The sequence below is a fragment of the Candoia aspera genome, chromosome 4, assembly GCF_035149785.1.
Source record: "Candoia aspera isolate rCanAsp1 chromosome 4, rCanAsp1.hap2, whole genome shotgun sequence".
Taxonomy (NCBI): Eukaryota; Metazoa; Chordata; class Lepidosauria; order Squamata; family Boidae; genus Candoia; species Candoia aspera.
In genome coordinates this window covers 44,581,298-44,597,567 of record NC_086156.1, presented here as the reverse complement: position 1 = coordinate 44,597,567, position 16,270 = coordinate 44,581,298, and the positions used below count along the sequence as shown (strand labels likewise).

The 16,270-nt window shown below is 37.3% G+C and overlaps 1 protein-coding gene across 1 annotated transcript in view; it reads right to left on the bottom strand.

Moving 5' to 3' along the window:
* The window catches only part of LOC134497938 (collagen alpha-6(VI) chain-like), a 71,293-nt gene that overhangs the window by 40,347 nt on the left and 14,676 nt on the right, over positions 1-16,270 (bottom strand). The window contains exons 8-13 of the mRNA XM_063303972.1: positions 14,717-15,301; positions 11,744-12,319; positions 7,943-8,292; positions 6,953-7,031; positions 3,957-4,102; positions 3,749-3,841 (exon numbers count right to left, since the gene is read on the bottom strand). Of these exons, the coding sequence (XP_063160042.1) occupies positions 3,749-3,841; positions 3,957-4,102; positions 6,953-7,031; positions 7,943-8,292; positions 11,744-12,319; positions 14,717-15,301 (1,829 nt within the window). The remainder of the gene's footprint in view (positions 1-3,748; positions 3,842-3,956; positions 4,103-6,952; positions 7,032-7,942; positions 8,293-11,743; positions 12,320-14,716; positions 15,302-16,270) is intronic.

Genomic DNA, 16,270 nt, shown 5'->3' with positions numbered 1-16,270 from the left:
TTTTTTTTTACTTTGAAATGTACAGTATAATAAAGTAAGTTAGCATGAAATGACACATAATCTCAGTACTGAATATGTTAGTGTATATTATATTCACATAGGTCTACACTGATGGAAAATAAGGTTACTGAAACCCCAAAAATGTTGTTATTAGCACCAAAATATAAAATGGTTTTAAGAATTTGAAAAAAAACAAAAGTATTGTGCTCCAGATTATTCCATGCATTTGACTTTCAACAAAAACATCTGATACAACGATAAGAAAGATGTTGTGTTAATGCATTGCACTAAGCCATGGTTTCCTTAATTTTAGTTAATTGACCAAGCTCAACAACAGACTAAAGAACAGTCAGGATTCGAAGCACATAGTAAGGGCTGAGTTCAAACATGTTATGCCAAAAGCAAACAAACTGTTAAATGGCTTACTGTTCATATACAAACTAGGTCTTAAAGAGATGCCTTTAAAAGATATCTATGATTCTTATATATTTGATTCATCCAAATATCTAAATTTGTCCAAATCAATTGGAGGTTGACTCCAGTGATTCAGGTCCTAGCCAAGGACCCAAGGGTCATCAAGGTATCATCATAACACATCTGCTGTTCCAAGTAGGGTATTCTTTTGCAGAATTAGTGGTGCCAAGGCCAATAAGTTTTAAAGTTCTAAATATTTTGTGAATCTTTCAATATTGTACCAAGAGCTCTAATTACAGAATGACAATCTACTTTTTCTTCCATTCTTTCAACCTCAGTTTGTAAACCACAATGTTCTGTTATTTTCTCCAGGTTTTTTTCATAATCAGTTAGACTATCTCAAGGTATCACCACATCAGTGAACCGCATCTTCTTTTCTATAAAGTAATATCTGGTGTATTATGTTGCAGTGCCTATCAGTTTGAATTTTCAATTCATTTTGCTATTATTATTATTATTATTATTATTATTATTATTATTATTATTATTATTATTTTGGCATTTAGTTCCAGTAGTTTTTGCATGTAGCAAAGCCAAATTTTCTACATCAATTCCAGTGGACATTTCTGCAACCCTATCATGGCATTGTTTATACTCAGTTTAAGTGATTTTGCTACAACTACTAATGACATGATCTACAGTTTCATCGTTAATTTTATATAATTCCTTTCTTGTCTTTCTACTTTTTGTTCTGTGTTCACTTTATCCCAAGATCCATTCTTGACATTATCAAGTTATTGTTCATCCCACATTCAGTACCACTTGTAACTCTTATATCCTTCACTAATCCCCTCATTCTTTCAACATAAAATATCAAATCAGTTATATTGAAACCTAGTATTTCAAATGCACAGACCCTTTTCTAAGCAGATACTCACTAGTCCTCATTCTCATTCATTCTTAGGTCTCTGAATGAAATGGGCCAATTATTTGTCTCATTTCCACTCTCTGACCTTGTATCCTATCAGAATATTTCCTTCCCCAGATCACATTCATTCAGAATGTTGCACAATGTTTCCCAAAACTCATATCTGGTTCATCCAGTTTCATCATTCACTGGGGCATAACTTGTAACTATTGTCTATGGATTCCTATTTTCATATGTATCCACAACAATCTAGATGACAACAGCTCATACTCATGGAGAGCCACTGGTTCTTTGGATTTAAAAAAAAAAAAAGGACCGCCTCTGTGAAGGCCTACTACATTTTCCCGTTCTCTCTACCAGCGCTTTATTTTTTGACAGAAAATAAAGTTTACTATATACGAACTGAAAAATCCAGATGACCACTAGATGGCAGCAAAGAGGTACAGAAAACTAACTCTTAGCTGCCATCTAGCGATTCCTGGATTTTTACAGCAAAAAAATAGGGTAGCCCTATTGAAGAGGGGTTTTTTTCCCCCCTTTGTTGTGGACTTCAGTTGATTGCCAGTTGTCAGCCTCCAAGCTGAGGACTGGTTGGGTACACTGTTTATGTTGTTTTGTAGATAGGTAAAAACAATTTTATGGAAATAAAAAAATGGCGGGTTTGACCAGAAGATAGATCTGAAGCTATCTATAAAAGTCTAGGTAACTCCACTAGTTCAGCAAGAATTTCTGACACTCAAATATGTAATAGCAAGAAAGATTTGTCTATCCAAAATTATACTGCTGGTACAAAAAATGCTTGGAGCAGCCAGGAGATTTTTATGTAAAAGGACTATGGATTCATTTGACCTGGTACTCAAAGTAAATTCCTAGATTTAATTCTGAAGCTGTAAGTGATTCTTTTCCCCACCAGGTCCTAGTTAGTGAGGCTCTATTAAAAAAAAAAAAAAAAGGAAGATCCTACCAGCATGAAAGTTTCTGTCTTAAGGATCTTTTTGTAGATCTGCATCCACAGATCTCTTCCTCCAATTATGGACCAAAATTCAACTGCACCCTTGAATTTCTGGCTACAGATAATGCAGTCGTGTCACTCTTGGCTGCTCTTTCTCCCTGCAGAGAGTCAATAATTTCTTGCAATAATTTTTCTGCAACCAATTATTGACAATTATTAAAATGTATTAAATACCTAAGCAGTATTGTATTTCCAACTCAACTTAGCTTTCAGGCCTTTATGCTTTTTCTCCCATTGCTCACTGGAGGAGTCACCAAATCATCTCACAGAGCACTGCAAAGATAGTTAGCGAATCATGTTTTGTTTTGTTTCATTTTCAAACCTTAGAAAAATCAAGGAAAACTGGCTGGCTAACACTCATGGGATGCTTGGAATGACAAATAATTTATGTTGAGCAAAGCTGAGACTATGATTTTTATAGCACATTTGAAATTTGGAGGATTTTGTACATTTCTGGCTGATGCGTTCAGAGGTTGTGAGAGTAACTGGAGAAATTTCAGAAAATTGGTTTGGATTTATTTTGAATTTATCCTTTACTTGTTTGAATCATCCATGCTAAGTTCAATTTGACATATTTTGTTTTGCCCTTGTTGAATAACAAAATGAGCTTGTCATTTGAAATCTTGGGCATTAAGCCTATCATAAGGTAGACTTCCCCAGTCAGATGCCCTCAATACTAGTTGAACTATCTTTCCCAGAATTCCCACACAATATGGCTACAAGCAATGCTGTGAAGAAACTCTGGGTCTAGACAGAGCCTGGATGGAAGAACATCCATGCAATATTCCTTATATGTGCCTTTTAGATGTTACCGAAGAAAGCCAAAGATATAAACCCAATTCAAAATGTGATGCTTGAGAGATTCTTTTCTGTATTATAGATCATGAAATCTTCGTTTCTCCTTACTTCCTTTATTGGCGGAAAGGCAGGGAGCTGAAAACAGCGCTATATAAGACCTCTTTCTGATATCATGAAAAAGGTGAAAGGTCCCCTGTGCAAGCACCGAGTCACGTCTGACCCTTTGGGGGGATGCCGCTTTTGCGACGTTTTCTTGGCAGACTACAGCGGGGTGGTTTGCCATTGCCTTCCCCAGTCATCACCTTCCCCAGCAAGCTGGGTGCTCATTTTACCGACCTCGGAAGGATGGAAGGCTGAGTCGACCTGAGCCGGCTACCCGAGAATCCATCTTCCGCTGGGAGTGAACCTGGGTTGTGGGGAGGGTTTCAGTTGCAATACTGCCACCTACCACCCTGCGCACACGAGGCTCTTTCTGATATCAAGCAGTATCCAAATGGTGGTTTCAACTTTCAAAGCACATTTTCAGTCCATCTTGTAGTACATAAGCAGGAACCAGCACAATTTGAAAATAGTTTCCTTAACTACTCAAATCTTACCTTCTTTCCAGGATATCCAAGAATCCCCTGAATTCCAGCTTCCCCAAAACATTTGCAGCAAACTTTACAGCATTCTCGTTCTATAATAGTGTCCTACAAAAAAATTCAGTGCAAACCAGTCAATGTTAATGATAGTCTTACAGTGTTCATTAACTAAAAACTGACCTGGCTGTCCTTTTATTTTTCATTCTGCTGTGAAGAAACTTACAAGTGTTCTTCTCAACATGCTTGGGAGTTCGGGGTTTCCATAATATAAAGGCTCCCGATAACCAAATCCTCTACCGAACTCAAGTTCTTGCAGTTTATGATATTCTGGAAAATGTTCTAATCCAATAATCAACAACGCATTTAGTCCTGAAAAATAAAGGAAGCAGCTACTTTATTTTCTGAATTAGACATGCAATTATATAGGTTGCATTTACCTTTTTTTTTTCCAAGCTTGGAAAGAAGAAGAGGCAGAGGAGATATCTGTGTCATCCATTATGCACTCAAAGCAGAATTCCTGGATGCTTAAAGGTTATTATACTGGAAAATGACTTAGAACCATCAGTTATGCTAAAGGTTGTTATATTATGAAATGAATGTATTTGTATGTAACAGTAAGCAAACAGTCTAAAGCAAGATGAGGACAAGCAGCATGCCCATAACCTGTTTGTTCTCATTTTTCTCCTCCTTTCAGGTAAGCGGGTAAACAAACAAACCAGGTTCATCACTGTGTAAGGTCCAACCTCAAATCAAGGAACAAGTTATTGAATCAAGAGTCACTTGCTGAGATGGGCAAGAGTCACTTGCTAAGAGTTATTTAGGTGTAATAAATCTCATTTAGCTGCAGGCTCAGAGTAGGGACAGAAGAGCATCTTGCTACAGTTTTTGCAGGGAAAATTTTGAGGTCATAATATTTGGGTGACTAGTCGTCAGAATGAAATGTAGCTAACATTCATCCTTCCCCAGGGGGAAAAAATCCAATTCCCTCTTGGAAGTACTGGATGTATTTTTCTTTTGCTTTCTTTTCACATGAAAAGCACTTGGCACATTCATACCCGTGTTACGTTTCCCTCAATGGTTGATTCTCCCTTTGGTGAGGTGACCAGGTAACATCATGCTCCTAGCCATGCTGATGGAGATGCCTGCCTGGAGGAGGGGGACGAGCACAACAGCAGCTTGTTCAACCCGCCTTTGCTTCAGGGGGGTTCCTCCTTCCCCCTTTCACTCCACATTTTTAATGAATACGCTTTGCATAGGGTTTTACTTTGAACTTTTCGTTGCTTTTTAATATTTTCATATTGCAAACCACGATGAAGCATAACCCTGTAGAAAGCAGCATTTTATTTATTTATTTATTCATTCATCAAATTTATATGGCCACCCATCTCACAAACAACTCTAGGCAGCAAACAACAAAGTTAAAAACATATATATATATATATATATATATATATATATACACGTTTTTATATATGTTTATATATATATGTGTGCGTGTGTTTATATATATATATATATACACACACACACACACACACATAATTATATATTATGTATATATAAACACACACACAATTGTTATTAGTATAAAAATCTCATGATCATCATCATAATCAACTAGGCCCATGATTATTCTTGAAAATAATTCCATCATGAAAACGGCCATCTATGCTTGATTGTTACATATGCAACTTAGGTCTAATATATTTATTATAAACATGTGAAGGACAAGTGTCAGTGGATAAAGGTGGAATCTAACAATAGGCTTCTTGTATAAAGGGGTCTAATTATAGACACTGCCATGTTTCAACATCTACTAAGGAGGGTTGTACAGTCCTGGAACACGTTTTGAGGATATGATGGGGGTGCTGCAAGGAAGAAGGTACACCCCAGTTCTTTCAGGATAAACTGCTTCCAGTAATGGTTCCATCTTAAAGAGGTAGAAACAATTTGGTTCCATCTTAAAGAGGTAGAAACAAATGAGTTCACTGATTCACTAGGATTCTATAACCTTCTAGGTGATCTTGAACGCTTTGCCAATCAAAATAAATTGGAACAGCCAGTGGAGAAAGACTTTGGGAACTAGAATCTAGCACCTAGAGAGTCAATGTTCTTCCTGATACGGAGTTCTATGTTTATTAATAATATTAATGTAATTAGGCTTATAATTTAAACATAACTTGCTTAATTTAATTCTCTAACAAGCAGAATAACTGCAGAAAACTTATTCTCTGTCTCCACCTGTACATGGATTTTAGCAGCTTGAATCTATTCAACTTAGCCCAGTCACCACACTAAAGATGGATCTTTCTATACAGTAAATTCCTAGCATGACTGCAGATAAGCCACTGATATTTTTTCAGCCCAGAGGTATTTTCAAAGCTGAGATGCAATACTACATGTAGGTGTGTTCTCAGTTTTCTAGGAGGCAAGGAGGCTGTCAGGATCAGCCATCTCTTTAACAGAGGCTGAGCACATTTGGCTACAATTAAAAAACCTTCAGCACAGCTAGGAAAATACCACATTCTTTATGTCCAGTGTGATTTGAGATAAATTCTTTCTTAGGGGTTATCAATTTTACAGATAAATCAAGGCAATTGGAACCTGTTCTTTTCTGATTGTTATTCAGAAACAGCTCTTTCCTCAGGTACTTTTTAAAATAGCTGGTTCATTCCCCTTCTTTTGTCGTGAGTCTTCATGGCACACAAGATGTCAACATGTTTTAGAGTACCTAGGTATTTTCTCATTGACATTTCAGCACATCATCACCAGCAACATGTTGGATGCCCTGTATTTCTTGTTAAGTACTGGAGTGATCATGCATCAAAGGACTGTAGTCCATCATTTTTTCTGCCAAAAAAAATGTTAGCTTCTAAGACACTGTGAGTTTGATTCTTTGTGTTGCACAGTTATATTCCTCTGGGTAATATTTCAAAGAGACCCGTGGCTTTAAAATGCTGTTGGATAATCCCGTGATAAAGTTATCACAGGAGATTCTATCTTCATCCTGGAGAACTATACAAATTGTTGGTATTTATGTATTACCTCCAAGAGGGATGAAAATATAATACTGTAGAATTTCGTTCTAAGTAAAGAAAAAAAAAGAAGGATAAGCAAGGCAGGCTCCAAAAACATATTTTTTCCTTTGAAATCTATCCTGCAAATAACCAAGTGTTACCCAGGTATTAAAATGCAGAGATCTTTTTATTGTCCAAATACCTTGTCCACGGAGGCCATCCACTGTAGTTTTAAGCATGTCTATCCTGTCATCGGGTCCATCGGAAAACACAAGAAGAACCTGTGATTGAACAACGGCAAATGAGGATGGCATATGACATAGCTGGGCTTAACAGGAAAACCCAGCATAGGGGGCTCTGGCACATCAAAAAGTTTTATAATACTGTAGATCCCACAACTACCTGTAATATTTCACTTTCTTAAATTCAACACAGCCTGCTGATAGACAATTATTTTTAACTAGGGGAATCATGGGAGCCATCTTTGCATACTACAGGTTACCTTGAGTGATCAGTTGGGGAGGGGGGGTCAAAATGGTAAACATGGCAGCTGAGATAGAAGTCCTACTCTTATTTCTATTGTGTGATAACTGCCACTCTCTTGCCTTTTTTGACATTCCCCCCTTGTGAGCTGTAATATGTAAACATGGCTTGATTTGACACTCCCCCTTGTAACCTGGTTGTTTACCAGCAGCTTTTTCTCTGCCCTCCAAACAAATAAATGTGCTTCCAATTCTGCCAAGAAATAAACAGGATATTGGCCATATTCTTTAAAAGAAAAACAAATTAGGTTTGACCATGCCCATACACTCAGACACCCCTGCAGATCACAGTGGGCAATGTGGACCTTTAATGAGCCACAGTGATTACAAGGCTATTCCCAGGCTATCCAAATTCTTGGTTCTTTGTAAGCTAGTCTATCAATTCTATCACTCATCATTCTGCAGACACCTAAAAGGAAGTAGTAACTCCCTACCCTGCCCAATCTGGTTGCCTTAAAGGGATGAAAATACAGCACTGTTTTCACACCAGCTGAACTTGTAACTGCCTTTCTTTTATTCATTTTTTTAAACTCTAGATTACTTCTCAGAGGATGATTTGACATGTCTGGAACAAAGGAAGGAATGACTCAAAATTCATTGAAATGGGCTCATGCCATTCCTGCCATATAAAATAACAGCAAAATCATTACCTTCACTTTGGCAGAGTCCGGGCTAAGGGATCTGTCCCAGAAAGACTGCAGGAAGTCCACAGTCAAATGAGTTTCCACAGTAGCTTGTACAGCCCAAAATTTCTGAAAGATTTCATCATTATAACTTTCGAAACCTGAGTCAAACAAAGTTTGGCCATTTTCTGTGTACACACGGTATCTGAACCTGATGTCATCAGGAGATTCTACAACACAACTGATATTGTTTACAATACTCATTTGTTGCATGATCCAGGGCAAGGATGCTTGCATTTTCTGCTTCAAACGGGCTGCAGATGGAGACCCTGCAGGCTCAGAAAGATCCACCCCTACAGAAATATCTATATCACAGTCTGCAAAAAGGGAGGAAAAAAACATGCAATTATGAAAATTATCTTCATCTACAATCTTCCCATTAGTACTAAGAATAGGAGCAAAATAGTAAGAATTAAAAATGGATGCTGTAGTCAGAACATCTGGATATTCAGTTAATATAATCTGGCTGGGAAGGAATAGTCACTTGAGTTATTGTTACTGGCTGAGAATATGGGACATTGCACCTGCCTGTCAGTGGCAGAAATGCTGAGGATCTACTTTAGCTTACTTCTAATGGCATCTTAACAAAAGAATTGGTGTTAGCCCAGTTGAAATGATACAGAAAACAAATCAAGTGTTTCCAAAGAGGTGCAGTAGATCACAATAGAGAAAGCAAATGGCAGAATATTTTAGCCCCAGTAATAATCCTGCAGGTATCAGCAGTCCTAGTGAGATTTTCCAGTAATCAAGCAACTCTAGACCATGGCATGGATCAAAGCAAGTCCTCATGTCCGTTTGTTTTTCTCATTTGAAGGAGATTGTTTATTATACAATCAATTATCATTATTCATGATAGTTATGTTCTATAAAGTGAATACTGAATCTCAGCTAGGAATGTGCATGTTGAGTGACTCAAATTTTTTGTTGCTTTGTGCAAGTCCGCAAATGACTGTAAAAGTACCGCAATTATTGATTTTGGGGTCACAAATAAATTTTAGCAAGTAGGTGAATTTGCAAATATGGAATCTGTAAATAATGAGGATCAACTCTATATATGTTAGTTACTACTTAGGACAAAGCACCATGATGAAGAATTATCTACTACTGTATTTTTTCTTTAGAGTTTTTCTGAAGATGTAGAAGCATCTCTGTCTATCTGTCTGTCTGTCTCTCTCTCTCTCTCTCAATTGTTTTACAACATGGTTCCTATGGGATAACTAAGCATAAGTATGAGTTTCCTTAAAATTTGGCAAGTTTTAAAAAAATAACTTAAACTTATGTCAGCCCACACAGCACAAGGACTTGTAAATGTTTTTAAAAGGTATGTCTCTGTTCTAAGTATTCTGAAAACAACCCAGGGGAACAGAAGAACCTTGTTCCAAAGTTACAGGATGATCTGCTCATGGTAGAGCCAAGAGGCCCTAAGCAAGCCACTAGATGCTGCTGTAGCATTTTACAGTTTACTATGAACAAGTTTTTAATAGTTGCAAGAACAGTTTGGTTTGGCTACTCCTAGCTGTGTACTTTAGGCTGGAAGTAAACATTTGGGTTGATATCTGATGTACTAGATTTGACTTGTTCATAGCCTGGCTGCCAAGAAGATCTCTTATTATCTTTAACAATGATCCATATGATGTCTGTACCAGGACAGACAATAATCCAGTTTGAACTTGTAAATCACCTAATCATCTGTTGGACTTCCAGTAAAACATTCATAGATTCTGTCCATACTGGCCAACATATTCCACTGGTGATTCATTATTGTTTGTAACAGATCATATATATCATGGCTCACACAGCCTATCTAATAACATTCAGATGAACAGGAGGGGAAAATATGCTTAATCTTAAAACTTTCCAGCTGCAAAAAGCAGCCCTTTCAGGAATGCCTGTCACTTCCAAATCTCTTTTTGGTCCTCTCAAAAACTCCTTCCCTCCCCTTCTTTGCAGCCCATAAATAAATTGGCCTGGGTAGGGAAATAAAAATTCCCTAAATAAATAAAAGAAACTCAAGTTTGTCAATTTGGATGATAAGATATTCTAATATCCATGATATTAGAAGCAGAAGGTTTGAGACAACATCTGCTTCTAATATCATGGATTCCATGCCTAGATTAGCCAGTGAATATGTCTGTACATTAGATGCATGCCAAGAATGCATAGTTCCCATGCATTACAGAAAGAAATAAGGAACACATCATCATTAGGTAGAGCCCATTTAAGCTGATCAGAAGTGGCTTATAAATATTTTTTGGTGTTCAAAAATGTAATCAAATGGGTGAGGCAGGTGATAAGCAACCAAATTCCCTACTCTTGGGATAGATTTATTATTATTATTGTTTTTTATAATTTTTATTTGCTTTAACTGTTGCATTTATAATTTTAACCTACATCTCAAGAGTGATGAAGTTCCACTTATCTGCAGTCTCATATAAAAAGGTAGGAGAAGTCTGCTTGCTCTCAAGCCAATCTTTGCTTTTATTTTGTGTTCCTGCCTATTCTTTGTCTTCTAATCCTGCCCAATTTTGGACTGCTTTTTCTTGATTCTGGTTTGTCAGACTTGGATTTAGGATTACCATTTCTGCTTTCCAGGAAAATGTTTGGGATTGGGCTGATCTACTAAATTTTACTTATGTCCACCTTTGAGTAGGCTAGAATTGGAATTTGTGAATCCTGCAACACAATCTCTTGGTCCTCAATGATTTCCAAAGGTTCTGTCTTTACCAGCAACTTATCCAATACTGAGTCATTCTTATAACTTCAGAGATTTCATTCCAATATTAGCCTGAATACACTGACCCAGGTTTTAACTGCAATATTTAATATCCAACTCTTATTAGGTTGTCTCTATCCAGGTAAGGTTATAGTTGGAACATGAACTAAGCTGTTAAGAGGAATTCGGCACCACTGAAACCACTGTACCTCTAGTGACAATGCTGGATCCAGGAATACCCCAAACTACTAGGGAAGGTGTAATACATACTGTATATACACGCAACAAGCTGATTACTATATTGTGAAGCAACTGAACCACATACTAATGGCATGTCTGTCTTGTCTGATTTGAATTAGAACTTATCAACCTTCATCCACTATATTATTATACTCAGGCTCTGATTTAAGATTATCCACTGTCTCATGTGGTTTTGATAAGAAGTGGTAAAGCTTGAGGATATCTGCATTTTGGTGATACCTCTATTTCCAACTCTGGATCATTTCTTCAGAGCTATTTTATGTAGCTATAGACAGCATACAAGATTAAAAGATGGGCCTCATGGAATCCATAACATAACTGCAATAATTTCCCAGCATCATATTCTTAAAACTGCCATCACAGTAGGACAGTACTCCAACCCCAACTCAGCTTATTCAAAAGGATATCAAAATGAAATGGTATGGAAGAGAAAAGAAAGAAACCACTGAAATTGCAAGAGTTTCAAAAGGATTTCACCCCTCCATCTCTCTCATTGGTTTTAGTAATCTCCATTCAAAAATCAGGTCTAAAATCCAATAAATTTCATAATCTACTTTCCTCTGTACCAAATGTATCCATTATTTCCTAAATTTCCTCTTGGATTCATTTCACACAATTTCAGCTCTTTTTCCCCTCTGATAGATCAATATCCTTCTTATTTGAAGCAAAGCAATTACTTAAAAAAGAAAGCTATTAAAAACCAATTACCTCATCTTTTGCAAATAAAACTAAATCTTCTGAGGCAGAGAAAGTAAGGTGGAGATGTATAGAATGTTTAAAATGCTGAGACTTACCCTGAGAGGGTGTAATACCAGGGTTACAGATCTCTCTGACAATCTTCCTCTTTACAGATTGCAATTCTTCAAAGTCCTTCAACACATACACTCTGTCAGCAGTTCCAGCAATTTGAAGGAGCTCAAAAGAGTTTATAGTCTCAATACCTATTGCAAAGATTTGGATGCCATTCTTCCTTAAGGCAACGGCTGCCTCCTCCACTTTGTCATCAGATTGCCCATCTGTGATGACAATCAAATACTGCAGCACCCCATTATTTGGTCGGCCTCCATTGGTGGGTTCAAAGAAGCTTCTGACAAATTTCAAGCCCGTGCCCGTGAAGGTGCGATATTTTAACTGAACAATTGCACTGATCTTCTCTTTTATGGCAACATCATTAAAAAATTCATTGAGATAAAATTCTCTCTGAGGATCTGTGCTGTACTGAGCCACCCCAACCCGGACTTTGTCCTTTGCAATGACAAAGCTATCAACCACTTCTTTCATAAATGTCTTCATAATAGAAAAGTTCTGTCCTGATATGCTCTTTGAGCCATCAATCAGAAACACAAGATCTGCATCTTCAGTACCACAAGCTGCAGAAAGAAAAATGCACTTGACTGTGAGATAGGAAAGGATGAAGTGACTCTTGACTCACCTAGGGTAATATTCTAGACACACTTCTAGGAAATAGTTTTCATTGAGCTAAATGAGACTTACTTCTATGACACTGAAATTATTATTAGCTAATAATCCAACAGAAATCAGTAGACATTCTTTCCAGAAAATGCACCCGAACCCTATTATATATAGTATTTTGTGTTTGGGCAAAATTAACAAAGACACTTGTAGCACTGAAAAGACTACCACATTAGAGCAGGGTTCTCTGTAGATTCTCTCTATTTAATCCATGAAAGTTTCCCCAAAAATTCATTTCTTCACTTCCAATCTAGTATCTTACAGGTGGCCATGCTCCACAGACCTGGAGTGTACCATGTTAAAGAAGATTACGTTATCTCATAACACATTCACTGAACTTTGAGATGCTAGAAGATGTTTTTCCTCCTAGTGTGTCCCTTGAGGACTGAAACCTTTGACAAGAAGAGTTGCCATTACAGCACTGTGTTTCCTCTGGTGTTGGCTGTTTGTGGTATTTAACCTTAGTAAGCTGACAGGACAACATCTGGTTGTTAAAGTCCCATTTCTCTTGAAGTTGCACACTTATTGTATTAAATATTCCTCATAGCCTAACAGAAATGTTCTGCAGTATGAGTAACAGAGGAGCAGAAGGAAATGAAACATGCTTCTTTCCAAATTAAGGTCGATAAATTACATGAATTAGATGTAAGTTATATTTTTGTATCTTGTACTTTTCAGACCAAGTATACAAACTCCTGCTCAGTAAAATATATCTAGGGTTTCTGTCCAAGAAATATAGAAAACCTTTTTGAAGTTTTCTATATCAAATTTAACTTGTGTAATCTGTTCACCTTGAATAACCACCCATCAAGCTATCTCTCAAACTAAAATTGTCAGATTGCATTGTTTTTAATCCTTACAAATTCAAAACATTCATTTGATTGTATAACTATTATTATTATTGATGATGATGACAATAAAAACAACAACAATAACAATAATAATTTTCTATCTTGAGGATTACTTATGTGGATTTCTTTCTCTTGGTAATTCAATGTTCTTTTTTAAACACACATATGCCTACACACATACACACACACATTTGTATGTAGAAGATTCTAGGCTAAATTCCCCACATCTCTACATGAAAGGATCTCAGGTAATGGTGCTGCGTAGCAGTGTCTGGACCTAGGTCATTCCGGATAAGTCCAATAGCATGAATTGGTATCAACAGTTTCTTGAATTTCAGCCCTGGTTACAGCACCCAATAACTTTGATGCGTCATGCTACTGTGGCCTTACATCAAGGGAGATCAAAAAATGAATGAAGAGATGTTCCCAAGCCCAACATTACTTGCTTTCTATTTACTTTGCAACCTATATGCTGAGATATGTATAAAGGCCTCTAAATTCTGTGGGATGATTTTCAGAGTTCAAAAAGGAATATAGAGCACTGAAGCTCAGATATAAACTATGGACATTTTAATTTTGAGACAGGTTGTCCTTTCCTTGCTATGACAAATTATTATTTATTATTAATTTTATAATTAAATAATAATAAGCATTATGTGTTAAATGTATATGCCACCAGATTCCCAACTATTATGATTTTGCATTTTGTGTATATTTACATTTTCATGCCTAAGACAGTTATTTCAGGCTCTTTATATGCTGATCTATGACTGAAATAAGTAAGTAAATATAATAAGCTTGAGGGCATAATAGTATCAAAATTGTACTTTTTGAGAGCATCTGCTGGTTGACTGTGCTCTTCCACTCTTCCTTGCTTCTCCTCCAAGATAGTCCTATAATAGCCAGGGGCGGGCAATGCTTAACCCCAAGACTACATGCAGTTCTTGAGCATTCCCCCCAATACACACACACACACTCTTTTTCCCCTTTTTTGAAGCCTTCAGAACTTTTGCTCAAATTCGATGGTACACTGGCTGAAACCAGCAAAGTGCGAAACGTGTGAAAACCGTATCACACGCCCCTAAAACGAAGCTTTCTTTAGTTTAAAAAAGCCACAGAAACCTCCCAACCTGACCCTCTACCAAAAGTTTGCAATCTTCCACGTTGACAAAAGGTAGTCCAGTCTTGCCAAAAGTTATGTATGGCAGCTGCTTCTCATTTGGCCAAGATGCAAGTTTTTAGAAGCTACCTTTGCCAAACTAATGGAAGCCAGGAACAGAAGGAGGGACTGCAGAGGGAAGACGTTCAACTAGTCTCCAACTCAGTTCCTCCAATCCATCCCAAGGGGCTTTACTCCCAGATAGAGAAGTAGATTCAGTTTAGCAATACACAATGAATGCTAATCATAAATCAAATGTGTACAGAAACAAAGTTTCTAGTTACCTGGTTTTGATTCATCACATATAAGAGAAGTTATGTTTTCATGTAAACTTTCCAGGGCATTGTAACTTGGAGTAAAAAACCATCTTCCCTTCTCACCAACTATTTCTTCTAGTTCTGTTCTACTAGCATCATCTATTCCAACAGCAATGACCTGAATGCCTTCTTGCTTCAACGCCTGAGCTGCTGCTGGGAGATTAGGTCTATCTGTGGGTGTTGTTGGTTCATCTGTGATAAGGACGATGATTTGCGTGATACCTAGGAATGATGTTCGGCCACCATAAGCAGCACCAAATTGTTCCCTTGCAAAATTCAAAGCTCTTGCTGTAAAGGTGAATCCTCTTAGAGGAGACAGCTTTTGAATGGCTTCCCTGAGTTGAAGTTTTGTGGAATATGTATTTAGCCGAAATTGTTCTTCAGGTACCGTGCCAAAGATGACAGCTCCAAACTGAACATTGTCTTTGCCCACGACAGAGTCATTCACTATTGCTTCCATAAGCCACTGTATCCCCTTGAACTGCAGATCTGTAATGTAGCTGGATCCATGAACTACAAAGATGATGTCAGCAACTTCAGTTCGTTTGCATACTGCCATTGAAAAAACAAAATAAGACTGTTAAAACAAATTTCTGCTTTTCTGCTTCTATATTCTAGCATCAAGTGTTTCTTCAACCTTGCTGTTAACTGTTAAGACACCTCTTTGAAAAATATGAATTTCTAAAAGGTGGATTTAAAATGGGAGCTAAAAAATAAAGCAGAAGTAGAGAATACATGGCTGTCCAGATGTTATGAACTATAGTTCTCAGAAGCTGTAGGGAGAATAGCTTTTGGGGAGGGATTGCTGAAAGCTGTAATTCAGCAACAATCAGACCAGAAGGTCTACACCCATGAAACACAGTGGTTAAAGCAAGGTAGGATTCACAATAATTAAGATGCAGCATTTGGCAAGGGCAACCTGTCAAGAGTAAGGAAGATGACCTTGATCGAGAAAAGATAGATCCGTTACAAAGCAACAAAGAGGGAAACATTGTTTAAGCCCAAACAATGAAGGAAGAACATGACTGACACCCCTTTAATTCACATGAGGGAAGGAGGAGGGAAACCATAATCAGACTTGCAAGGTTCTATTACTATAGCCAATCTTAATAAAAGTAGTTTTAGTCTTAATGTGGGGTTGATTTCCTGGTCTGATATACATCTTGGGGCTGACACAACCTGATTTATCCAAACTGCTTTAAAATTTATTGAACGAACCAGAGCACTGTCTACTCCCTTAGCATCTAACCATTATACTAGAAAATTTATCTCTCTCTCTCTCTCTCTCTCACCAAGGGCAGCTTGCAAAGCATCTTGTGGCATAACACATGTAATACAGTATAATGGACTTCATCAGATTCATGGATATTTTTCTCAGGAATATGTAGGCAGCCATCATGCAGGGTGGAGGAAATGGTAAATATGGTCATTTTGGGCAATAGAGACTTAGGGAGACTATGAAGCCTATTGGCTGATTTGGAAGGAAGGAAGGAAGGAAGGAAGGAAGGAAGGAAGGAAGGA